The following is a 20,567-nucleotide window of genomic DNA, read 5'->3' on the forward strand; positions in this document are numbered from 1 at the left end:
GGGATCTATTAGGATTGACCTAAGTGTCTAAGTGACTTGAGCACACACGTGTGCATTAACGAACTCGGCGTGAGTTGCATTTGGCAAAAGGTGTTTTATTGAGAAAGTCACATAAATTAATATTAAGCTAATATTAAGTGGCTAATATTAGTTTTGGTGTTATCACATGTCATAAACAGCCTGTCGAGTTCACCATGGCGGATAATACAAAACGGTAATAATGTACATCATACGCTTTGCTGTATGGACCACGATGAAACGCCACACACAGGATGCGAGTAATTTTACGGGATGCGAATTTAACGGTGCTTGAGATTCGCCGTCCGTTTCTCTCTCTCTTTCTTTCTATGTACAAATTATTTAACATAAATAAACGTATTCTCTACACTTGTAATGTACAAAAATGACAACTGCGGAGCAGAAGTCGCGGGGGGTGTTCCCCTCGCCGACGAGGGTTCCTGTCATGAGAAATGCTGTCTACAATATCTACATACGGAGCCGCGCGGATGACACACGCTCGGCGTTCTGCGAATAAATAGCGCAATGTAAATAGTTTAAGAGTGTACGCCGCTGCAACCAGATTGATCCACCTGCGCGCGCCGGATGATGCTGCCGCAATATTTACGTCGGCGGGCACAGATGGGAAACGGGAGATGGGTGAAGAGGGGAGAAAGTACGGAGTGGATGCAGTGCGTAAATAAGCGTAAAGACTAAAGACTAAAGCCTCCTTTCGGGTTCGGCGAACTCTAATACTCTCGAGCCGGTTAACACCTGACGACTTAGCGCGATAATGCTCTTAATATTAAAACGAGTACGTCCATTTAGCGAATGTCAAATAGCGGTTTTGCGCGTCGATTCGCCGATGCACGGCGACTTTGCCCTGTATATTTTAATTATTTAGTGCGAGGCAGTGCCACGCGGCTTTCCGTCGACGTCCCGTTGTGTTTCCAAATACTCGGCCGTTTACGAAATCAGGGCGCTTTTATTCCGTCAAGTAAGACACGCGAGTTGAGAATGTGTTGTCGAAAAGATATATTTGACGCAACAATCGGATTTGCACGTAGGAGATTCGAGGACGCGCGAGGCGTCGACTGCTCGGAATATAAACGCTCCGCTCGGTCTCATTTACACCACATTGTCTGAAAATAAAAGGTATCTCTGAAACACAAAGGCTATGACGAGCCGGAAAAGCACGCCGATACGCGCATCGAAGCGCACGCAAGCCGCGATTCTTTCTTCCACATCACTTATTTCTATTTATTTATTGTCTCGATCGCACGAGGCCTCTCGCCGAGCTTAAGCCAAGCGCGTAAACGCAGCCGTAATTCGAGGTGCTTTCGGTACCGCGCGTATTTTTTTCCCCGCACAATCGCGATTATCGAGGGGATCAGTTCTCTCGCGATTTCGACGCGCAGAACTGCGCCCAATCTCACGAGATTCATCGCGATTCAACACTCCTCCGTCGACGTGCTGGAGATCTGCGTGCTGGCGCCGCTGGAGAAGCTGCTCCTGCAGGTTTCCACGGCGAGAGCGGTGTCCGGTACCTGAACAAACTGCACCTTCTCCTTAGGCCACCTGCTTCTGCCGTAGACGCAATTGAAAATATTGTAACGGTGATCCATCTCCAGCTGGCTGAGAGTGTTGCTGTGCCGGCGCTTCAGCACCTTCTTCGCCATCAGGCTGCGGTTGTTTCTGTACGACAGCTCGCGATGGAAGCAGAAGAACTTGCGCAGCTCCCGCTTCACCCGTCGAGACCGGTAGCCGAAGAGCAACGGGCTCGCATAGGCGGCCAGGATCAGGAAGCTGAGCGCGAGCACGTCGTACTCGTGCGGAAAAAAGTGGTCCGAGTACTGCGGCAGATTCTTGATGACGCTCAACAGCACGTACGGCGACCAGCAAATCAGGCCCATCACGATCACCAGCGCGCTGACTCTGGCCGCCCGGGTCTCCTCGCGGTACCTGAACAAGGAGCCGTTGCTAATCCGATGCTTGAGGGAGTTGATGTAGCTGCTGGTGCTGCGTACGCTGGCCACTCGATGTAAGGTACCCGGCCTGCCGGGCGCCGGCGTGATTGTGACGATGGGCGGTAAAAGGCAAGACGAAGGCTCTACTAGACTGTTGCTGCCGATAGTTTCGGCGGCTTTGCCGTACGATTCCGCGTTGACGTCGAAGATGCCGGGACGCGACAGACGGCGGCTGGGTCGCCTCGACCTCCTGCTCTCCGAATTACCGAGACTCGGAAGCTCGTTTTGTTTCACCATCTTGGCCGCGACGGATATCCCCTCGTCGTGAGTCGCAAACGAGCCCCGTTCGAGATCCACGTCGTCATGCGGCTCCTCCGTTTCTTCGCATCCAGCGACCGTAGACGGGAAACAATCGGAGGTCCTTCGATTCGCGAGCTCGCGAGATGTTTTAGGAACTTTTAATGAATCGTAGTAATCGTAGCGCCGCTCGTCTTCGGACTCGGAGCCGCTGGTGTCCACCCCGGCGAGCCACCCGGAGGATTCTCCGATGTCGTCCGTCAAGTCGTACGAAGATTTCCGCCTACGGTCCGCTTCCGAGTCGCGGAACTTGTTCGCGACGAGGTTTTCGTAAGACGAAACCCCGCGCTCTTTCTTGAGGTAGTTTATCTGCAAATCCGCCGCCTCCGTCAGATTATTATCGTCTTGGTCCCGCGGTAACACCTCTACTGGTTGCAGTCCTACCGTGAAGACGACTCCCGTCGACGCATTATCGTCGCTTGGTCCCGTCTGCACCGCGTCCGAGGATGACGAAAAGGACCTTCGACGTGATATCTGATTGGCGCTGTGCGCTGTCTCGCTGGTCTCGTCGATGGACGAGAGACTCGAGATCTTGGGTATTCTGCGAAACTCTTCGGGAAACGTGTCTGCGGATTGATGATGTGGCTTGCCGTACGGATCTTCGCTGAAGCTACCCGAGGAAAGGATCGGCCGCGAGCCGGTTCTACGTGTCCTCTCCGAGTTTCGATGCGCGGCCGAGTAAATCCTGACGTAGATCCAACAGACGCCGGCGAACGGAAGTAGGTACGCGAACACACTGTGCACGATCGTGAAAACGAGCCCGTAAGTGATAGAGTCGGCGCTCGCGATACGGAGGATCACGGTGGAGTTTTCGAAGAAGTCGAGGCTGTCGTCGGCTGGCTCGATCGCTTCGAGCAACGTCGACGTCGCGCCGACCATGTCCTCCTCTCCCTCACCCTCGTCGCTCGTCTCGTTGCCGAAAAACGCGAATGCGGACTCGATCGACGTTTCCGCCGTTGTGGACACACGCGGCGCGAATACGTGCTCGCGATAGGATGAGTTGTCCGACGACACCGCTGTCGTACTGCAGGACAGCCACAGGCTGCGCGGGCTTGGATTCAACGCGGCGATCAAGCCGAAGACCGCCGAGACCAACCAGATGGAGACGATCAGCACGGCGGACTTGAGCTTGTCGACTCGTGCCCGATAACGCAGTGGGTCCACCACGGCGAAGTACTGGTCGACGGCGATCAACAGAACCGACAGTACCGACGACGTGGTGACGAGCGCGGTGGCACCTTCCGATATCGCGCAGATATTGCCAGCGGCGGGCGACGCCGACGTCGACGTCTTCGGATCGAATGCGATGTCCGGCATCGACGTGGACGTCGTCAGCGTGTCTGTTACCACCGGGCTGTCCATCATCAGCAACGGGTTCAGCACGGCGCACGTCAGCAAATTCGAAACGGTCAGGTTCATCACGAATCTGGAATTGAGATCAAACAGGCCGTTTTCAACATCGAACATTATGTCCGACACCTGCGGTTGCTTTAAATTAATGGACCGATGATGGATCGCGTGATACTGAAATGCGACGTGCAATCTTTCACGATTAAATACATCGATGAGATAAAAAGCACGCATTTGCATAATAAGAAGCGGGGTGAAGTATAAAATAAAGAGAAGAGAGGAGGAGAAGTGCTTTATTATTTTATTTTATACACGTTAATTTAAAATTAATATAATTTAATAAATAGAATACAATTTAATAGCAAAAAACAACATTACAAAAAAAAATTAAATAAAATAAACATGCAGTTGCAGAAAACATTGAAAGAAAAGAAAGCAGAATCAGCTTCGTACTTTTCTGCTGCGCATTTAATTACAGGCCACGTGCAAATTTTAACAAACACGCGTGTTTTCGTGCGAGTCGTGATATCGTGTCGCCTAATTTTTACTTCTCGTCGACAGATTATATTTGCCGTTTCTGTTAACGTGACAAACAACCGTCTCGGGGAACGGGGGCCGGGCGTTTTAAAGAACTCGCGGTGTTCCATTTCACTTGTTTGCGCTGTCAATAGATCAACGAGCGAATTCCGTCAACTGTAGTCCGCTTTGATCTAAGTATAGCCGAGAAATATCGCTACGCGTTTTACTTTGCGAAACGTGGGCGCGCGATAATAAATGAATTTTCCTTTTTGCCGAACGGGTTGTAACACAGTCGCCGAGGTGTACTGTTAAACAGCGACGAGCTGTTCTCAAAATATGAACCGGTTTATTATTACATTTCGTTGCATCGCTTGCCAGTTCGGTACTCGAGTAATTGATTTCCTGGCTCAGCAGGTGGAAGTCTACGTAACAACAATGATAGATCCAGTGGCGAACGGGCTCTATTAATACAGCTTACTAATATCTAACCGCGAGCCGTACGTATCCCCGTGGAACCTCGGCCCGGGTCCATCGGGGGTTTCAATAAAACCAGACTGGACGGTTCGCTTCGACCCGAGTAACATTATTTATGACCCTTGCGCGGCAGGAGCCAGGCGCATCGATTCGCACGACAATTTTTTTTTTTTTTTTATTCGCACAGTAAACGAAGATACACCGCAAATTTTGAATACATAAGTCGCTCTTACGTCTTGCGCGAGCGTGCGGCTATTTTTGCCCCGGCCACAAATAGGCCTTTGAGTCATTTGCGTGACGGGATCTCTAATGAAAATTACATGAAGAATTGCCTACCTACCGCCGTCTTTTCCGCGTTACGTCGCGTCAACGGCGACACGGCGAGGATCGTGAGCCGGAATATTTAGACTGGCCGGAGTCCCACGGCGGGGGCACTCACGCGGTCTGCTGAAGCGACGCTTCGAAAACGCTTATTTATTTATGAGCACGACGGAAAACACATCCGCGTGCCCCATATGTGGAAGAAGGGACGCGGGGGAGAGAAGAAAATAATATTCCCGCGGTCCGACGCCTGCGACCCGAGAAGCAGCGGCGTTCCACGCGGAAATCGCAATTTTAATGCAACGCAGATTTTTCCGGGTTCCAAGAAGAAGTCTGGACCACCGTTTCCGAGAAGTTTCCAATTCAATTTTCATTTCGACCGATACCTACGCGAGCGATTCAAAACATTCGTCGAAGCGCTCCCCGAATTTCCTCGCGCGGCGAGTGGCGAACGTAAAGCGTGCGACGAGTTTCTATTTATTTTATATTACGCCATTGCCGCTCAATTTGCGTTTCATCGCGGCGAAGCTGTAAAATTCGATTGTCAACTTGAAGAAGGAGGATAAAAATGTAAATGCCGTTGCTATCGAGGCGCGTATGAGGTTATTAACCTTGGCACGGAACGTAACAACGCGTGAAATAAACGCATAATGCATTATTTATCGCCGGGCTGCGTCTCGATGGGCATTGCGTAAAATTACGGCCCGAATATATTATTTCCATCGTGTCGTCTCTCGCGCACGCCGGTTTTATTTCCGATTTGGCGCGCGACACAGCGACTGTCTAGGAGCTCGCAGTCGTGTTGCGTCGGTGTATCTTTTGCGGTCTCCCGCCGTCCGCGAAAGCGATTTACGCCCATCGTCGCGTACGTCAACGAGCTCGTGCTAACGAATTTCGAGAAAAAAAAAACCTGCCGCCCACGTAAAACTGACGTCGCTCGCGTGACTGACGAGGACCGCCGGCTTATCGGCGGTAATGCGATAGCAAATTTTGCAACCGCATTAACGTCAACGATATTATTTATGCATTATCTCGGTGGGCAGATAAGTGCGTAAACATTCAGAATTAAAACTATTTCCCTTTCGACACCGAATAACGAAACGTTTGGGAAACACATACACACGAGATGTTACGAGATGGTTAAGCATCGAATGATCAGCAGCGCGACAGCGAAGGTCGATAATGATGAAAGCGAGAATTTTTAATTAAACCATGCACAAGATGAAGTAATCGGGGCCTCACTGACCTGTTAGAGATGGTGCGCAGTCCCGGCCTGACGAGAAACGCGAGCAAGAGCGTCGCGTTGAGGAGAAAGCAGCCGAAAAGCACGAAACTCCAGGCCGCGATCCCCGGATTGTACCACCATCTTTCCAGATTTCCCAGATCCGCAATCGGTCCTCTTCCAATTCCCGTCGCAGCTCCATCCATTCACAAATGATAACTGTGTCACGGGCCTGGAACAGAGAGCGACGTCGTCTTCGTCAGTAGACCGTTCGCTGCCGCGAGTTGATCGTAATCTATCCTACAATTATTAATCTACCGTGAAATTAATTTCCGTAGCATCGGCGCGACAGGCCGCGGGTCAAACGAGTTAATTGACTTTGAAAGAATTCCAAGAGAGCTGTTTAGATTGTCACGCGGCAAGTTATCTCGGTCTAATTTAATTATTTCATCGCCGGGGAGGGGGAGGGGGAATATCCGGTTGCGATATACCGTGCTCGCAAAATGGGTCAATTTCGCGCAAAGTGGCGAGAAAACGGCGCGACCCCGACGCGTGACGCCTCCAGGAGTTCCCGTAGACAGGTATTTTTAGACGGACTTCCCCGTACGCACGTGCTTCGAAAATATCCGCGTGGACGTGCCACACACGCGTCAAATTGCACGCGTACGAACGAGATCTCCATCGAGATTTTGCGAGAGACAAGCGCACGCGACGAAAAGACGCGCGCCTTTTGTACCCGGCAATGCGCGAGATAGCTTCTCCACAAACGTGGAACATTTAAATAACAAAAAGAGAGGCACTCGCAAAGAAAATCGAGATTAATATTGTATAATAAAGATATCTTCTGGGCACAGCGTTTGGTTTCTTAGCTACGTTTCCGCCGCCTCCGTCTTTTGTCGAGCTCGAAGATACCCTCTTCTTGCTGATAATACCCCAGTACCATCTTAAAAGAAAAGAAGAAGAAAGAAAATAAAAAGAAAAGAAAATCAGCAGCCTGCGTCACGTAAATGTAACGTTAAACGGAGAAAAATACGCTTTTGTACGCCACTCGAAAGGAGATATGTAACGCATTTTGAAAATAAAGTGACGAATGCCTCCCTATCTCTCTTCCTCCTTTCCGTCTTTATCCGACTGACGTCAACTAATGTTTTTCGATCGACATTATCGCGTGCTTTTTCCACTGCTGTTATTTTAATGATCTACCGCGATTACATCGATAATCTTTATCACGCGCATCTCCTCGTTTATTTCCCGACGCGTTAAGTGCCCGTTAGCTTTTCGAGTGTCTGTTTAGACGTGACGGCGCGACTTTTAACACGATACATCATCAAGATAATTATTTCGAGATCGAGCCGATACTAAAACTCCTTGTGACACAACGCTGTAATCGCGACAAGAATTACTTAATTAAACAAAGATCTTCCAGATTTAGATTTTATATCACCCGTTTCGAGACGGCTAATATTTAACTTTGTAAGCACCAATGTCACATGACAATGACCTAAATTCCATCGGTCTATCTGTAAAATACACCAAGATTCGCGCAGACTAAAAAAAAAAAAAAAAAAAAAAAAAAGGAAAAATAAAATAATTACTCCCGCGATAGATTCTCACGCGGCACATATTCTTCTCGCGGATAAATTAAAAAAAATGAAGAGATATGCGTCCGCGCGACGATCTTTACGATATAAAATAAGGATCTTAAGCTCGCGCACAAATCTCTTCGATAATGAAGAATAATGGAAAAAGGAGGAAAGCCAACAGAAGTGCTGTCCATCATCCTAGCGTGCAGCGATCGACCTTACGTTCGCTTGCTGCAAAAGCTGGCAGAAGTTCAAGAGCTCCGTCGTTTGAAGGAACATACAACGCGCGTAAAAGAGTGAGCGTCTCAAGCGCGTAGATTCTGCGACGACTCCACAGACGGTCGTTTATTTCCATTTGGCGGAGGTTCACGAAAGAAAAGGAGAAAAAAAAAAAAAAATTTCCGTTCAAAGACCCGACGATTCTGCAATCGATCGTAATGATTTATTGTCTTTGCTGATCGCTTCCAAAATCGCATTATCGCGTTACCGGCGAGATGACAAGAACGTGCCAACGGAAACAAACAGAATCCCCCTGCGATTTTATGGAGCGAGTGATAACAACAGGCGGGAAGACTATTCCGCGAGGATACGACGACGGTCGTTTCCACGTTGCGCAACGAATGTGCAATCCCATTTTTAACTCGCTCTTATTCTACGGCAGTCTATCGGACTTTGCCGCCTCGACGAGCGAGGGGAAAAAAAAAATTGCCATTTCAAGCGCGCTCTTTATGACCGGCGCCGAGTATTACGAGCGAGAAATCGTCGCGATATATGCTCCGCGGTAAAAATTGTAGGCTTTATAAATGTAAGATATTGCGAGAGAACTTGGGAAATAAAAGACGGGCTCTCTCCTCGCCCGGAGTATTCAACGGTATAACGCGCGGTTGGGTTGTTAATGCCTTTTCTCTTTTTAAATTGCAAATATCCGTGTTTCTAATTAAGAGAAAAAAAAAATTAATTTATATTCTGCATAATTTAACTAAATTAAATCTTCAACATTTAAAAATACCGAAGAATGACAAGGTTTCTTTCCCGCTATCTCATTCTCTTTCGTTCGATTTTTAAGCCGATCCAGCACTCGGAATTCTCGAGCGCGCCGCTGGCGTGCTAGAAGACCCGGGACCATACGTATACCGATTACGCGAATTTCGCTGCGTAACGCACGCTCGGTCTTGTAACGGCCGCTATTTTCGCGCTCATGACTCGATAAAGCGCGAAATCGCTTCCACGCGAACGACCGCGACAACGTTCGCCATTGTATCGTCCCGCCAGGAATAGCGCGCAAAAATCTAAACAGAGCCGCGCGCGAGTCGCTCATTATCCGCTTGCCGTTATTGCCGGCGCGATAACAGGATTCGTCGCCGCCGGCGAATCCGAAGCAGATGTCATTGTCATTCTACGTAAAGCGTGCCGCTCACGTGAGCCGCGGCCGACGAGGACCGCGATATGTCGGCGCGTCGCGATGCGGGTACGCGGAAATGTACACATTATCGAGAGGGGAAATTGGCGACGTCGCCGACGTGGGGTACGCCTCCGGCAACTGCGATAACGTTCCGGCCGTCGTTTTCGACGTGCCCCGGCTCGCAACGCTGCGTCGCAGCCGAAAGATCTTGGGCTAAAAGCAGGCTAAAGTCGCCGGAACTATCGCCTGGCGTATCGATGCAGCGCGAGACGTCAAACGGTCGCTTCGAAAGTCCTCCCCTTCGGTTTTTTATTATCGCGTTCTCTCAACGAATATCGGACACCGTCGTTCGTGAGGACACGATTTATCAGACCCAAAGACAAGCATCTCGGAAATCTATATCGTTCCCCGAAGGCCGCTCGAAATTGGGTTAAGAAGAAATTGGGTGGAGGTAACTGACTAGAGATACATGAAACTTAGCTGACGGTAATCTCGACTGTGCAAGGGCGTGAGACGGCCACCGCGATCCGCTCCCTTCGCCCTGGCACCGGGTCGGCGTTTCATTCTCGGAGACTTTCAAGATAAAATAGACACGAGAAAACATTATTCTTTCTGTTCCTTCGTCTTCCGATAAACATTTCTTAAGTGTTTTTTATCAAACATCGCGGTCACGCAACGCCGGAAACAGCCGCGGGACATAATTTGTTATAAGTCTTGCGTAAGAATTATTTTACAATCACCACTTCAATATAAAAAGAAAACATTTTTTTTACACAATCAGAGGAAATGTAACGTACAAATATGCTTCGCAGTTTTATCTTTCGTTTAAACGCAAATAAAAAAAAAATAAAAAAATGTACATGTTGACGCCAAAGAATGTAATGAAGAGAAAAATGATAAATAAAGTCAGAATTACATCAGAATTTAAATTCTGCGATTTAGTTTGCATTCCAATCTCTCAATAATTATCAAGTTTCGTTCTCAATAAATATGCGATAAATCGACAGGTAGATTCATGAATCAGACTTATCGCGGTGATAAGCGACATTCCGCGTATCGCGTACTGACAATATTCTTTCCGAGCCTCTCCAGATATCGCTCAATGCCGCATCTTTCATCCGCGATTAATTGATTCCGGAAGCCGTTATCGCGCATCCGCGTGATCGACACGACTTCCTATCGCGTGTCGCTCGAACTGAAATTGATTCGAAAATTTATCAGACTGAGAGAACATTCGGCAAGATCGCACAGGGCTTTGAAAACTCTCAAGTCACGACGTTCGAGATCAAAACGAAATACTTGGAATAATAATTATTGTTTCCAATAAAACGTCAGAGACGCGGTGGAATTGTTTCGTTCTGTTACGCGTGTTAAGATAAAAAGTATACATTCAGAGTGTGCTGGGTAGTTATTCCTGCTTTGTAAGCAGGAAGATACAACTCGTTAAAAAAAAAAATAAACTTGACGAAAGAGAATTCGCGAAAGCGAATCCTCTCGTACCTCCTGCTAACTCGCGATGGTTTCTCGTACGCGGATTTATAAAATTTGCTACACTCACCCCGCGGTAGCCGCGTAAATCAGAGTCTGTTGGCGAGCGAGATTCCCCCAAGGCAATCTCTCATCCGAGGTTTTCGTGATGACCGCGGATGAATTATTCACGGACGCGAGGAGTCACTCTAATTGATAAAATGAATGAATCTTCCTCGCGAGAAGAGTCGGCGGCGTTGAAAGTCTGCCAAACGTGGAAAAGGTGGCGGCGACGTGTGTTTCGGATGTCTCGCGAGAACCAACTGGCACCATGAGCAAACAACGTGGGACTGAGGGACCCCGCCATTGACGAAATGTTTAAGATCACTTTACGGAAGAGAGCATGGAGGGGCACGTCTATATTTAACGCTAATGTTAGTACACCGCGAGTATATCGCATGATTGCCCGAGAGAGCCAATGCTATAATCTTATCGACCTCGGATAAAGAGTACGCCGCGATCTTATTGCAACGCAATCTCGCGAGATTGTCGCTCGTGCGATTATCTAGTCGAGGGACGTTACGCGAGATAGAATTAACATACCAAGAACGACAACAGGTGTAGAAAGTGCGCGCGTGGCTGGAGTAAACGTTAAGACCCTGCGTCGTACGTACAAAAGTGTCCTTAATCCTTGCTTGAGCTTCACCGCCGTCAGTGATACAGACGCGTTTTCGCATCGCCGCATTTTAAATCGTGTCGCCTCGCGTTGCCCTGGCGTTAATGAAACGAACGCTAGACACTTCCTGCGTCGACGATCGTAATTAAAATTAATTAATTTACCGCCCACGGACGTGGAAACAATCGCCTCTCCCTTTCTCCCCCTCGTCATCCTCTCTCAAATCCCCTGTCTTATCTTTATGTCGTCTCTCGGCACTTCCGCATTACCTCGAGGGGGAAAGAAAAAATGTTTACGACACGGAATTTCCCTGATATCGCTGCTTTCGAATTCACGGCGCCTTCCTGGTAAAAAGGATCCTATTCTCCGGCGCGACGAAAAGAGTGCGTAGGCGAAACGAAGCTATCGCCGGGCACAGCTTCATTTCCCGGACGGAAAGTGTGGACGGAAGAAGAGCTGTACCAAATTCCTCGGGCGTTTACCGTTCTTTTTTTTTTTTTTTTTTTTTTTCTCCTACGCGAGTTGAATGCAGACGACATTACGTTCGCTAAATCTGAAAATATACTTTTTAAAGAGTCAATAAATTTTTTTTTTCTTTTTTTGCCAGGTCGTATGAATAATTTTAACATAAATTGCCGCGGTGTCCACAAGGATTTTCGACCACTGTCCGACGACCGTTTCGTGTTTGTCAGCAAAAGCGTTTGCAAGCAGCTGATACTATTACTGCTGACGACAGACGCCGTAAAAGTATATCTTTATACGCGCATGACGCTGCTTATTTTTTTAACACGCGTTAATCTCCGTCTTCCAAGTCTTATGCCACTTTTAACGCCGATAAGCGTAATATATCCGGCGCGATAATCGAGTAAATAATGTGATGTTACAGTTGCCCGCAAAAAAAAAAAAGAAAAAAAAAATCCTCATCGCGCACCGTTACGTGAAGCGACTACTCTTCGTCAATTATCCCATTAAGATAATTATATCCGTTTAATAGAAATGACGCTTATGCATCGTATTCCGCGTCTAAGGTCGCGATATATCACTCGGGATAATACTTCTTACAAAGTCTAATCACGTATAAGTAACAGCGACCTATCTGCTACTCCGCTGCACGCACGGATTCCGTCGAGGAAGTACGCTGGAAATATCGCGGGTTTTCCTACCGCCGCCGGATAATTTAATTTCCGCGTGGAGCTTTTGTTTTCAAAAATCACCGCGAACGAGCCGCGAATTCGTCGTCGACTCTCGGTGACTTAACGGTACCGTCGAGAAAGCGCGATAATTCCGACGAACTCGCGAGTCCCCCACGGCGAACAAAGAAAGTCAAACGGGAGCTACTTTAAATATCCGCTTCGTACATTTCAGCCGTATAAACTGGAATTCCAGGCTTCTCCCAGATAAAACGACGTTTATCGAGAAAGCGCATTAATTTCAGAACAAAACTCTCTAAGCGGCGAACAAAGAGAACTATGTAGGAGCGAGCTCGGCGGGCGGTCCTATGCGGGTTTCCGACATCGGCCTGCTTACGACGTCGAAACTTTTCCCCCGCGTTTGCTTCCGAAACAACGCAGTTCGCAAACCGCAAATATTCCTTATGCTGCCTCATCGAGCGAATCTCGTAACGAGCGGCGTTGTTTTCAGCGAATTATTTGTAAAAAAAAGGAAAAGAAAAAAAAACACCTCCACCGTTTTATAATTCTTTGCGGTTACATGAGTTATTTATACTTTACTAGACGTAACACTTTATTTTAATGCGCATATCAGAATCAGACTTCTAATTGGCTGATTAATATATAAACGGATGATGCGTTGCGACATCGTATAACAAAGATCGCAGTAGCTTCTTGAAATTATTTTGCAATTTCAGTGAAAACGAGCGAAATATTAAGTCGGCATGAAGCGGACGTTGAACTACTCCGAGAGTCATTCGAGATGGGCTCGGTGACTCTTTAACGTGTTACCCGCTGCAATTTGTTCCGAGCGGACGCGCTCTACTTTTTTTTTTTCTTTTTCTTTTTTCACGAGAATTGTCGCGTTTGCGAAGGAAGGAAGGAAAAAAATAGGATCAACTCCCTGTAATCGTACGCCACGGCGGAACTTCGCGACGCGATTTTGCCGCGGGAAAAATTAAACTTTCCGCGAACGGCTCTCTTCCTCTGAGCTTTCCGGCGAACGTTGCGCAACGCCTCGAGCTTGTGCATCTCAAATCTCTCAATTAGCGAATTCCACGGACAGATATCGGCGGACGAGAGCGTTTCATAGGCTTGTTAGCACCTTGGGCGCTGGCTCGCGGCCACTCGCGCGTAACTCATGTTGCAATCCGCGCCGGTCGGCGCTAGATCCGTCGTGTAACGAGCAAAGATCAGCTCGGGGGAAAAAGTAGTAGGAAACAAAGTGCGATTTTAAGGCGAAATACATTGGCACGACTTCCTGAAGAGTAAAGGTCGTACTCGATATTTCTGCGACATTAACGGCGGCAATTAATATCTGGCGAACCAGGATATGCGACAAACGTGACACATGCCCGGTCTTGCGCATCAGGATTTTCATATGTTTCTTTTGTCGCCCGCGTATTCACCTATCTTTATACATTATTTTTAAATTCCTCCCATTGTCAGCTGGCAGCGCGGCCGCTGCTTATCCTTTGGCCGTGCCGTGTCAACGCCGACACCAAGGTTGATACTTAACAGTTTGGTACGGCTCATCGTATTGGTGATCTTGAAATATCGTCCTGGCGTGCCGGTCACGTCAAATGTAAACGTTTGACGAAATGCAGGAACTGTTATTAATAAGCGAGGGCCCTGAGCAAACAGTCACGGGCATAACCAAAGTCCACCGCGAGCGAAAGCGCTACGTGCAAAATAAAAAAAAAAAAAAAAAAAAAAAAAAAAAAAAGGGGGCTACGCGAAATCGATCCGATGCGAAGCACGAGTTCGAGCCGCGTTAATTACTTCGTGCGCGCGATAGCGATATCCGCGCGCCGGCTATCTTTCTTTTTTTAACACTGAGGAGTACGTGCAAACCGTTCCACGCTAATTTTCCCCGCTAAATCGCAATGACACGTGCATGAGGAGTACGTCGTATCGCGCGCGAAAGATCACACGCATCAAGGCCGCGGGTGCACGTCGAGGAGCCGTGAGCCACCTTTAGTACACGTTATCTCCGCTTTATGAAGGAATTCACATCGATACTTGATGCCGAAAATACTCGACGCGTTCTCTTTCTTCCTTTCTCTTGAAATATCGCCGGCGACTTATCGAGTCGTGCGAATAATAACTCGCGAATAATTCAACCGGGAGATCACCTTCAATAACGGCAAAGGTATTTCGGCCTCTCGTCCGATTTTGAGATATACGCCTACGTTATCTCGGGGAGATAATTTCGAGGGAAATAATTACGAGTGCTCTTGATATACAATCGGGCCCCGCGACGCGATTGCGATTGCGATCTTCGACGTTACGCGAGTAATAACGCCTAAGGGTCACCTCCGGACGGTTATTACGTCAGAACGTGTTCGCGGAACTGTATATTCTCAGGTGACTACTTGCACTTTGATGTTCGAGCGTTACGTGGAACGGAACCGAATACCGAATACCAGGTGACCTGCCGCGGAATGCACTAACAATGTTCTAGCGTGCGACATTCCCATCTTAGCCGTGTATACCGAATGATTTAGCGTCGGCCGAACGGTCAACAAACGCGGCCAACAGTCGCATTAATCCCTGGCCGGCTATAATTAGCGCGGCCGGAGCTTAATAGCCAGATTAACGCCCGATTAATGTCCTGCCCTCTCGTAAATTCTTTTATCCGAAACGACCGCGAGGGTGCTCGGATATTAGGTCCCTCCCCGTTATCGCGACGGTGTCGTCGACGTGGCGCGATGTCGCGCAGACACGTCCATCCCGTCGGTTTTCCATCTCGCGAGTACGTTAGACGTGAGAGAACCAACAGCCGGGTGGTTTTATCTCGGTATGCAACTCTCACGGATTAGTTACCTGGGCGTTGCCGAATTAACAAGCCGTGCGTCATCATCGTTTGCGCGCCGGGCTTCCACGTCTCCGTACGTTTTTTACGTATAATCCTCGGTAAACGCGCTGATAAGCCCGGTAGAGTACAGAGAGCGGTAAATTCGTGGAATCCGACGCGTCGCAGAAGAGCAACCGGAAAGCCCCGTCAGAGCTATGTAGGCCCTCGAGGCCTACTTCGCGTATCCGTCGAGCTCCACGGTGAATTCGTTATTCTTGGACTTTGTAACGCCGCGATTCAACCGTCGCGCCCACCGGCCGCCTTGTTCTCGCGGCGATCGCCGCTATCGAGATCGCGCCTCGTGTTATTCCAAGGAAAGTTCCCTAATCCAGCTTGAATCATTTAACAGCCGTATCGCGGCCGTTTCGAGAAAAATTACGCGATTTATCTTATTGGCGTGTACCACACGTAACCCTCGTTGCTCATTTAACGCGACCTCTCGACCCCTGCATTGTCACTTCTTTTACGATACAGCCGATAGACCGTTCAATTAGAAATCGCGAAGCCCAGAAAGCGCGCGGATATCATTATCAAAAATGTCGCTCTTAAATCAGCTCGCCCGCATAATTTCACAAAAATAATAATTCAGTGATAAAACGTGATATGCCGTATATTTTTAAAACGAGACGTACGTATCGCGGGAATATGTTAATAAGTCACTCAAATGGCGCGGCTACGTGAAATAATTTTACAACATTTGAATCGCGATTACTTCGTACGTTCTTAAAAAGCGCTCAAATGGCGCGGCTACGTGAAATAATTTTACAACATTTAAATCGCGATTACCTCGTACGTTCTTAAAAAGCGCTGGGGAAGTCGCCCGGCACCTTTCATTATCAGCAACGCTAACGCGAAGCGCGCGCGCGGTTCCGAATTAATGTTGCAGCAACAGTGACACGCCGGTGCTGGCATTGCGCCGGTTATCGTTATCATTACCGGCACGATTTACGCCCGTAATCATGGCACAGATCGGTCGTGCGCCCATCGGACCTGGCCTGTGCGAACTGGATTAAGGCGAATGAGAATCACTGCTGACCGGGTCAGATTTTTATCAGGCATTAGCACTAACTGCATCAGTCAGCGGGGGACCAGCGGGGCGGGAGGGCAGGGTGGGGGGATTCTCGCCAACTTTTCGAGATAATCGCGGAAACGTTGGCGAACGGTACTTTTCCGAAGCCCCTTCCTCTTCCCATGGAAGTCGGAGATAAGCCGCGCCAATCGGCGCGACGTGTGTCAAACGTCAGATAGATAATTAATGTGCTCGATAGCGGCGGTAACAAACTCGCGAACGTGCCGCGCAGAATTAGAGCGAGCTTAGAGACTGAGAGGTCCACGGGGCGCCGGAAAAAAATGCGACTGGAACGCGACACCGCGGGCGCGGAGTAAAACGCCTCGCGGTTCGCATGCACGCGTTACGAAGGTAATCTATTAAAGCCGCGCGTTACTTTCACCGCGGGAGCTCTCGACTTTCTTGCTCGCCGGCCGTAATTACGCACGACAACAACAGTAAAACCTATCGGGGGCCCCGATTTTTGTCGCCGCTGGAAAATCGAAAAGAGGCGGAGATCTCGCGTCGCGGATTCTTGGCGCCGAGAAGCCTTGGCTTCCTCGTTCCGCCGGACTGACTCCTCCGCCGAGGATCCTTGGTGCCGCATAGATCCTTGAATTGGAGAGTTTTTCTATCCGACTGTCGATCTCGAGGACTTTTTTACGCGCGTATCACGCTCCGTGGCGTATATTTCGCGCGAATATAAAACGAAATAACATCGCGGTGCCGATATGCCTGCGTGTACAGAGACCGGCGGTGCGCGCTCTATTAAAAGACCATCCGCAACAAAAATAACGGGGCATCGGGCGCTGTTCCGCCGTGATTCGCAGCCGCTCCGAATTTCGGCACCGACCGACGCGTGTCCGCCGATCACTTTTGGCCATGTCCGGCGCAACGGAAATTTTTCAGGAGTCTCCTGACGTCAGACGGCTGGCGGAGGATTAATTCCGAATGAGATCCGCGCCTTCGGCTGTAATTATTCGTCGCTTGCGATCACGAGACGAGGGAACAGTTTGTTTTTTATAGTCGAAAGTGACCACTATGTTATTTTTTTATTTTTTTTTATTATTATTTAACGTGTAAAAGGGCTGCTAACGATGACATCAGTGAGCTACAATAGCAAACACCATGTAAAAACACCGTGATTCATCGTGCACCTTTCTTAAGTGTAAATGGACATGTCGCAAAGTCGTTAAACCTCATTTGACTTGTAGAGAATACCGCACATCCGCGAGACGACGATTTGTACAAGTCGATAAGTGCGTCGTTTACGCACACAGCTAAACTCGTGAGAGGATTAATCATTTTCAACGGAAATGATACATAAAGACAACGATGAGAAAATAGCTGAATAACCCTGTCGTTACAATTAGTGGAAGCAATAATATGTCACAAGTTCTTAAAAAAAAAAAAAAGTATTTAACTATACCCTGTCGTGTTTTTTAATCGCGCTAGCAAAGAAATATGTAAATCGAGATTCACGATAAATTTTTTTTTACAGAGGAGTCAATTTCCAGATACTAATATTTCAAAACCTGAATTAATCCGAGAGACTCTAAGTAAATACAAGAAAAAAAAATCTGAAATAGAAACAAATATATTGATAACCAAATATAATATATTTCTCACGGTAAAGTAAATTTTGTTTTTTCCAATTCGTAATTTGCAGACTGTGCTACTCCGTCGGTCTTAAAGCTCGGCTTTCTTGCTGGGACAATAAACGCCGCGTATTTGCATTTTAAATAACATCTACGGCCACGCGAATCGCCTATCGCGAGACGCGATAGATCACGGAGTTTGATTTTTGTTCCGCCGCGCGTAAAAATATACCTGCGGCCGCGGCGCGTTCACTCGCGGCCGCGGCGCGCCATAAACTTTCGATTGCGATACAACGAAACATAAACGCGCGCCGGGTGCGCGATCCGGCACCGAAATAAACCGCGAAAATTCCGCGGGGGCCAGGTACCGGGATATCGAAAGGCGACCCGGGCTATACCGCGCGAAGCACAGGCCCGTCCGAGATTCCGCACGAAATATATTACGTAAGCTCGCATAAATCCGAACTTTCTAAACGCGCGCCGACGCGTCGCGCTGTCTCTGATCCCTAGTCGTCCCCGGCTCGGTTCGCATTTCCACGCGGATTCGCGCCGATGATCGCTGATGGGGAACCCACGCGGAATCCGTCCCGGCCTTTCGCAATCCAGCGCGGACGGAATATTTTTTTTTCTTTTTCTTCTTTTTTTTCTCTCTTGCACGAGTCTATCACGCGGTATTTTGAAATGCATATCTCTTGTCCGGGCGAATGTGTCGAAAATCGTGGCGCTGCTCGATAATGCCGCCGCCGGCGCGACCAACGGAACCTTCCGCTTCTTATTTTTGCGTCGCGCGCGAGGGGAGAAGAAAGGAGAAAAAAAAAAAGAGGGGAAGGAAGAAAAAGGAACGGCCGTGGAGAAACGTCGATCGCCGCGGATCGTTGCGCCGCACCGCGCGGCTAGAGCGCGCTGCAATGGAACCGAGAGCGTTTCGAATGTTAACTCTTGATGGATTACGCAAAGTCGGCGCGAATAGAAACATTAACGTACGCGGAATGAGCCGAGGTTGAGGCGAACACGCTGACTCGAGTGTTTTACATCTGGGAGCTCTCCGTGTCATCGATTCTATATCAATGCGCGTCATAAAAGTAATTATCTATTATTGAACGTATGTACGTCAAATAACTGAAACTTTACGATTGTCGAAGGCAAATCGAAAACATGACGATCGTTCGCGTTAAAATTACCTATTCCTTTTGTTTTTTATGCTCCAACTTAGTCCGATACGCGATATCCGCGTCGTAAAAATGACATTTTGCTGGAAGTCGCCGACGCAGCCTCGCGTGAATTCTCGAATAGAAAACTCGGCGTTGAACGAGACGCCGCGCTTGTCGGTGGCCTTTATGGGATACGGCAACTCACCACTCACCGGAGGGAAAACCCCGCCAGTGAACTACAACACCTGATGACATCGCGGCCTCGCATTTGCATAGCCTAGGCGTGGACGAGGAAATTTGCGCGCCTTCGTAATCGTTTCAACAGCGGGAAAGTAAACTCGATCGACCCGAAATCAATGCGCACCAAAGAATTTTACGAAACAAAAATGTCGTCATGATCCGGTTTTAGTTTCGAAAAATGAGGAATGAAATAATTTCTATTCCCGCGGTGGAGGGTAACCTTTGCTAAATAAAGATACCGCGTACGAGCGAAGGGAGCGACAAGATTTGAATTGGAGGCGTCGGAACAAACTTGAGCCCGATGCCGGCACGTCCGTTGAGCGTGCTGGATTAACAATCAAGATGCGGTACTCACCGTGGGGATATTCGCAGTTTGGTGGCCTCCTGGGTGCGTCGGCGGGGTGGCAGGTAAGCCTCAAGCAGACGAGTCTCGCTGGCTGCGGGGAGAGTCGGCTGCACGGCTGGCCGTTGCCCCGAGTATCAAACGGTGCGGACAATGGCTCGTCCTGACGCTCGCCGGCCGCATGTCAGGGACGCGTGTTCCGGACGCTCGCGATAAGGGCGGTGAACGAGGACCGTGTGCGTTCAGCGGAGGCGAGTCTCTGGCGTTTTCTGCGCGCCCTTCGATCGCACGAGAGACGCCGTTTCCCCGCGTGCACACGCTTCCAGGGGACAAATGAAAACGCGATATACGCGTCACGCGGCGTACCGTAACGGACTGAAGCAGGACTGAAGTGAGCGCCTAATAGTTGGAGCCGGTGGAGGCGCGAGTCGACCGTATCGTACGGTACCGAGCGCGCCCGATCGCCGCGCGACCGGCCGCCGAAGTTGGCCGAAACGCGCGGGATGTATCGTCCCTCTCGTTCTCACCGGCTCTCCTCTCTCTATCTCTTCGCCCGTTGGAGTTTCTCGCTCTCCGTCCCTCTTTGTCTCGCCCGTATATGGGATGCCGCAACCTAGCAACGGCATCGGCAGCGGCAGTGGAAACCTCCGACGAGCTGCACTCTTACCTCCGCCCCCACTCTCGCGATCTTTTAACCACGACCAGACCACGCTTCTCTTCTGCCCTTTAGGAAAAAAAATAAAATAAAATAAAATAAAACCGATCGCCACCGTAGGTGAAAGGGAAGGTCACCGTCGCAGCCACCGAGGCGTCTGCCGCACCGACG

The 20,567-nt window shown here is 48.9% G+C and overlaps 1 protein-coding gene across 2 annotated transcripts; it reads right to left on the reverse strand.

Annotated features, from left to right (window-relative positions):
• Positions 1–74: 74 nt before the first annotated feature.
• Positions 75–20,531, reverse strand: LOC139104040 (uncharacterized). Of its 2 annotated transcripts, none has more exons than XM_070659258.1 (3): positions 19,754–20,531; positions 6,232–6,439; positions 75–3,747 (listed from the first exon to the last, which is right to left on the reverse strand). In XM_070659258.1, the coding sequence occupies exons 2-3, from the start codon at positions 6,411–6,413 to the stop codon at positions 1,449–1,451; spliced, it is 2,481 nt and encodes an 826-aa protein (XP_070515359.1). In that variant the 5' UTR covers positions 6,414–6,439; positions 19,754–20,531; the 3' UTR covers positions 75–1,448. The 2 variants fall into 2 exon arrangements, with proteins under 2 accessions (XP_070515359.1, XP_070515369.1); XM_070659268.1 differs by lacking the exon at positions 19,754–20,531 and adding an exon at positions 10,751–16,458.
• Between the last annotated feature and the right edge of the window lie 36 nt (positions 20,532–20,567).

The sequence above is a fragment of the Cardiocondyla obscurior genome, linkage group LG01, assembly GCF_019399895.1.
Source record: "Cardiocondyla obscurior isolate alpha-2009 linkage group LG01, Cobs3.1, whole genome shotgun sequence".
Taxonomy (NCBI): Eukaryota; Metazoa; Arthropoda; class Insecta; order Hymenoptera; family Formicidae; genus Cardiocondyla; species Cardiocondyla obscurior.

Excerpts from the sequence above, each read along its gene's own strand:
- LOC139104040 (XM_070659258.1), bottom strand. The coding sequence starts at position 6,413 with ATGGATGGAGCTGCGACGGGAATTGGAAGAGGACCGATTGCGGATCTG. Across the intron at positions 3,748-6,231 it reads CTGCGCACCATCTCTAACAG|ATTCGTGATGAACCTGACCG; the intron begins GTCAGTGAGGCC and ends TCTCAATTCCAG.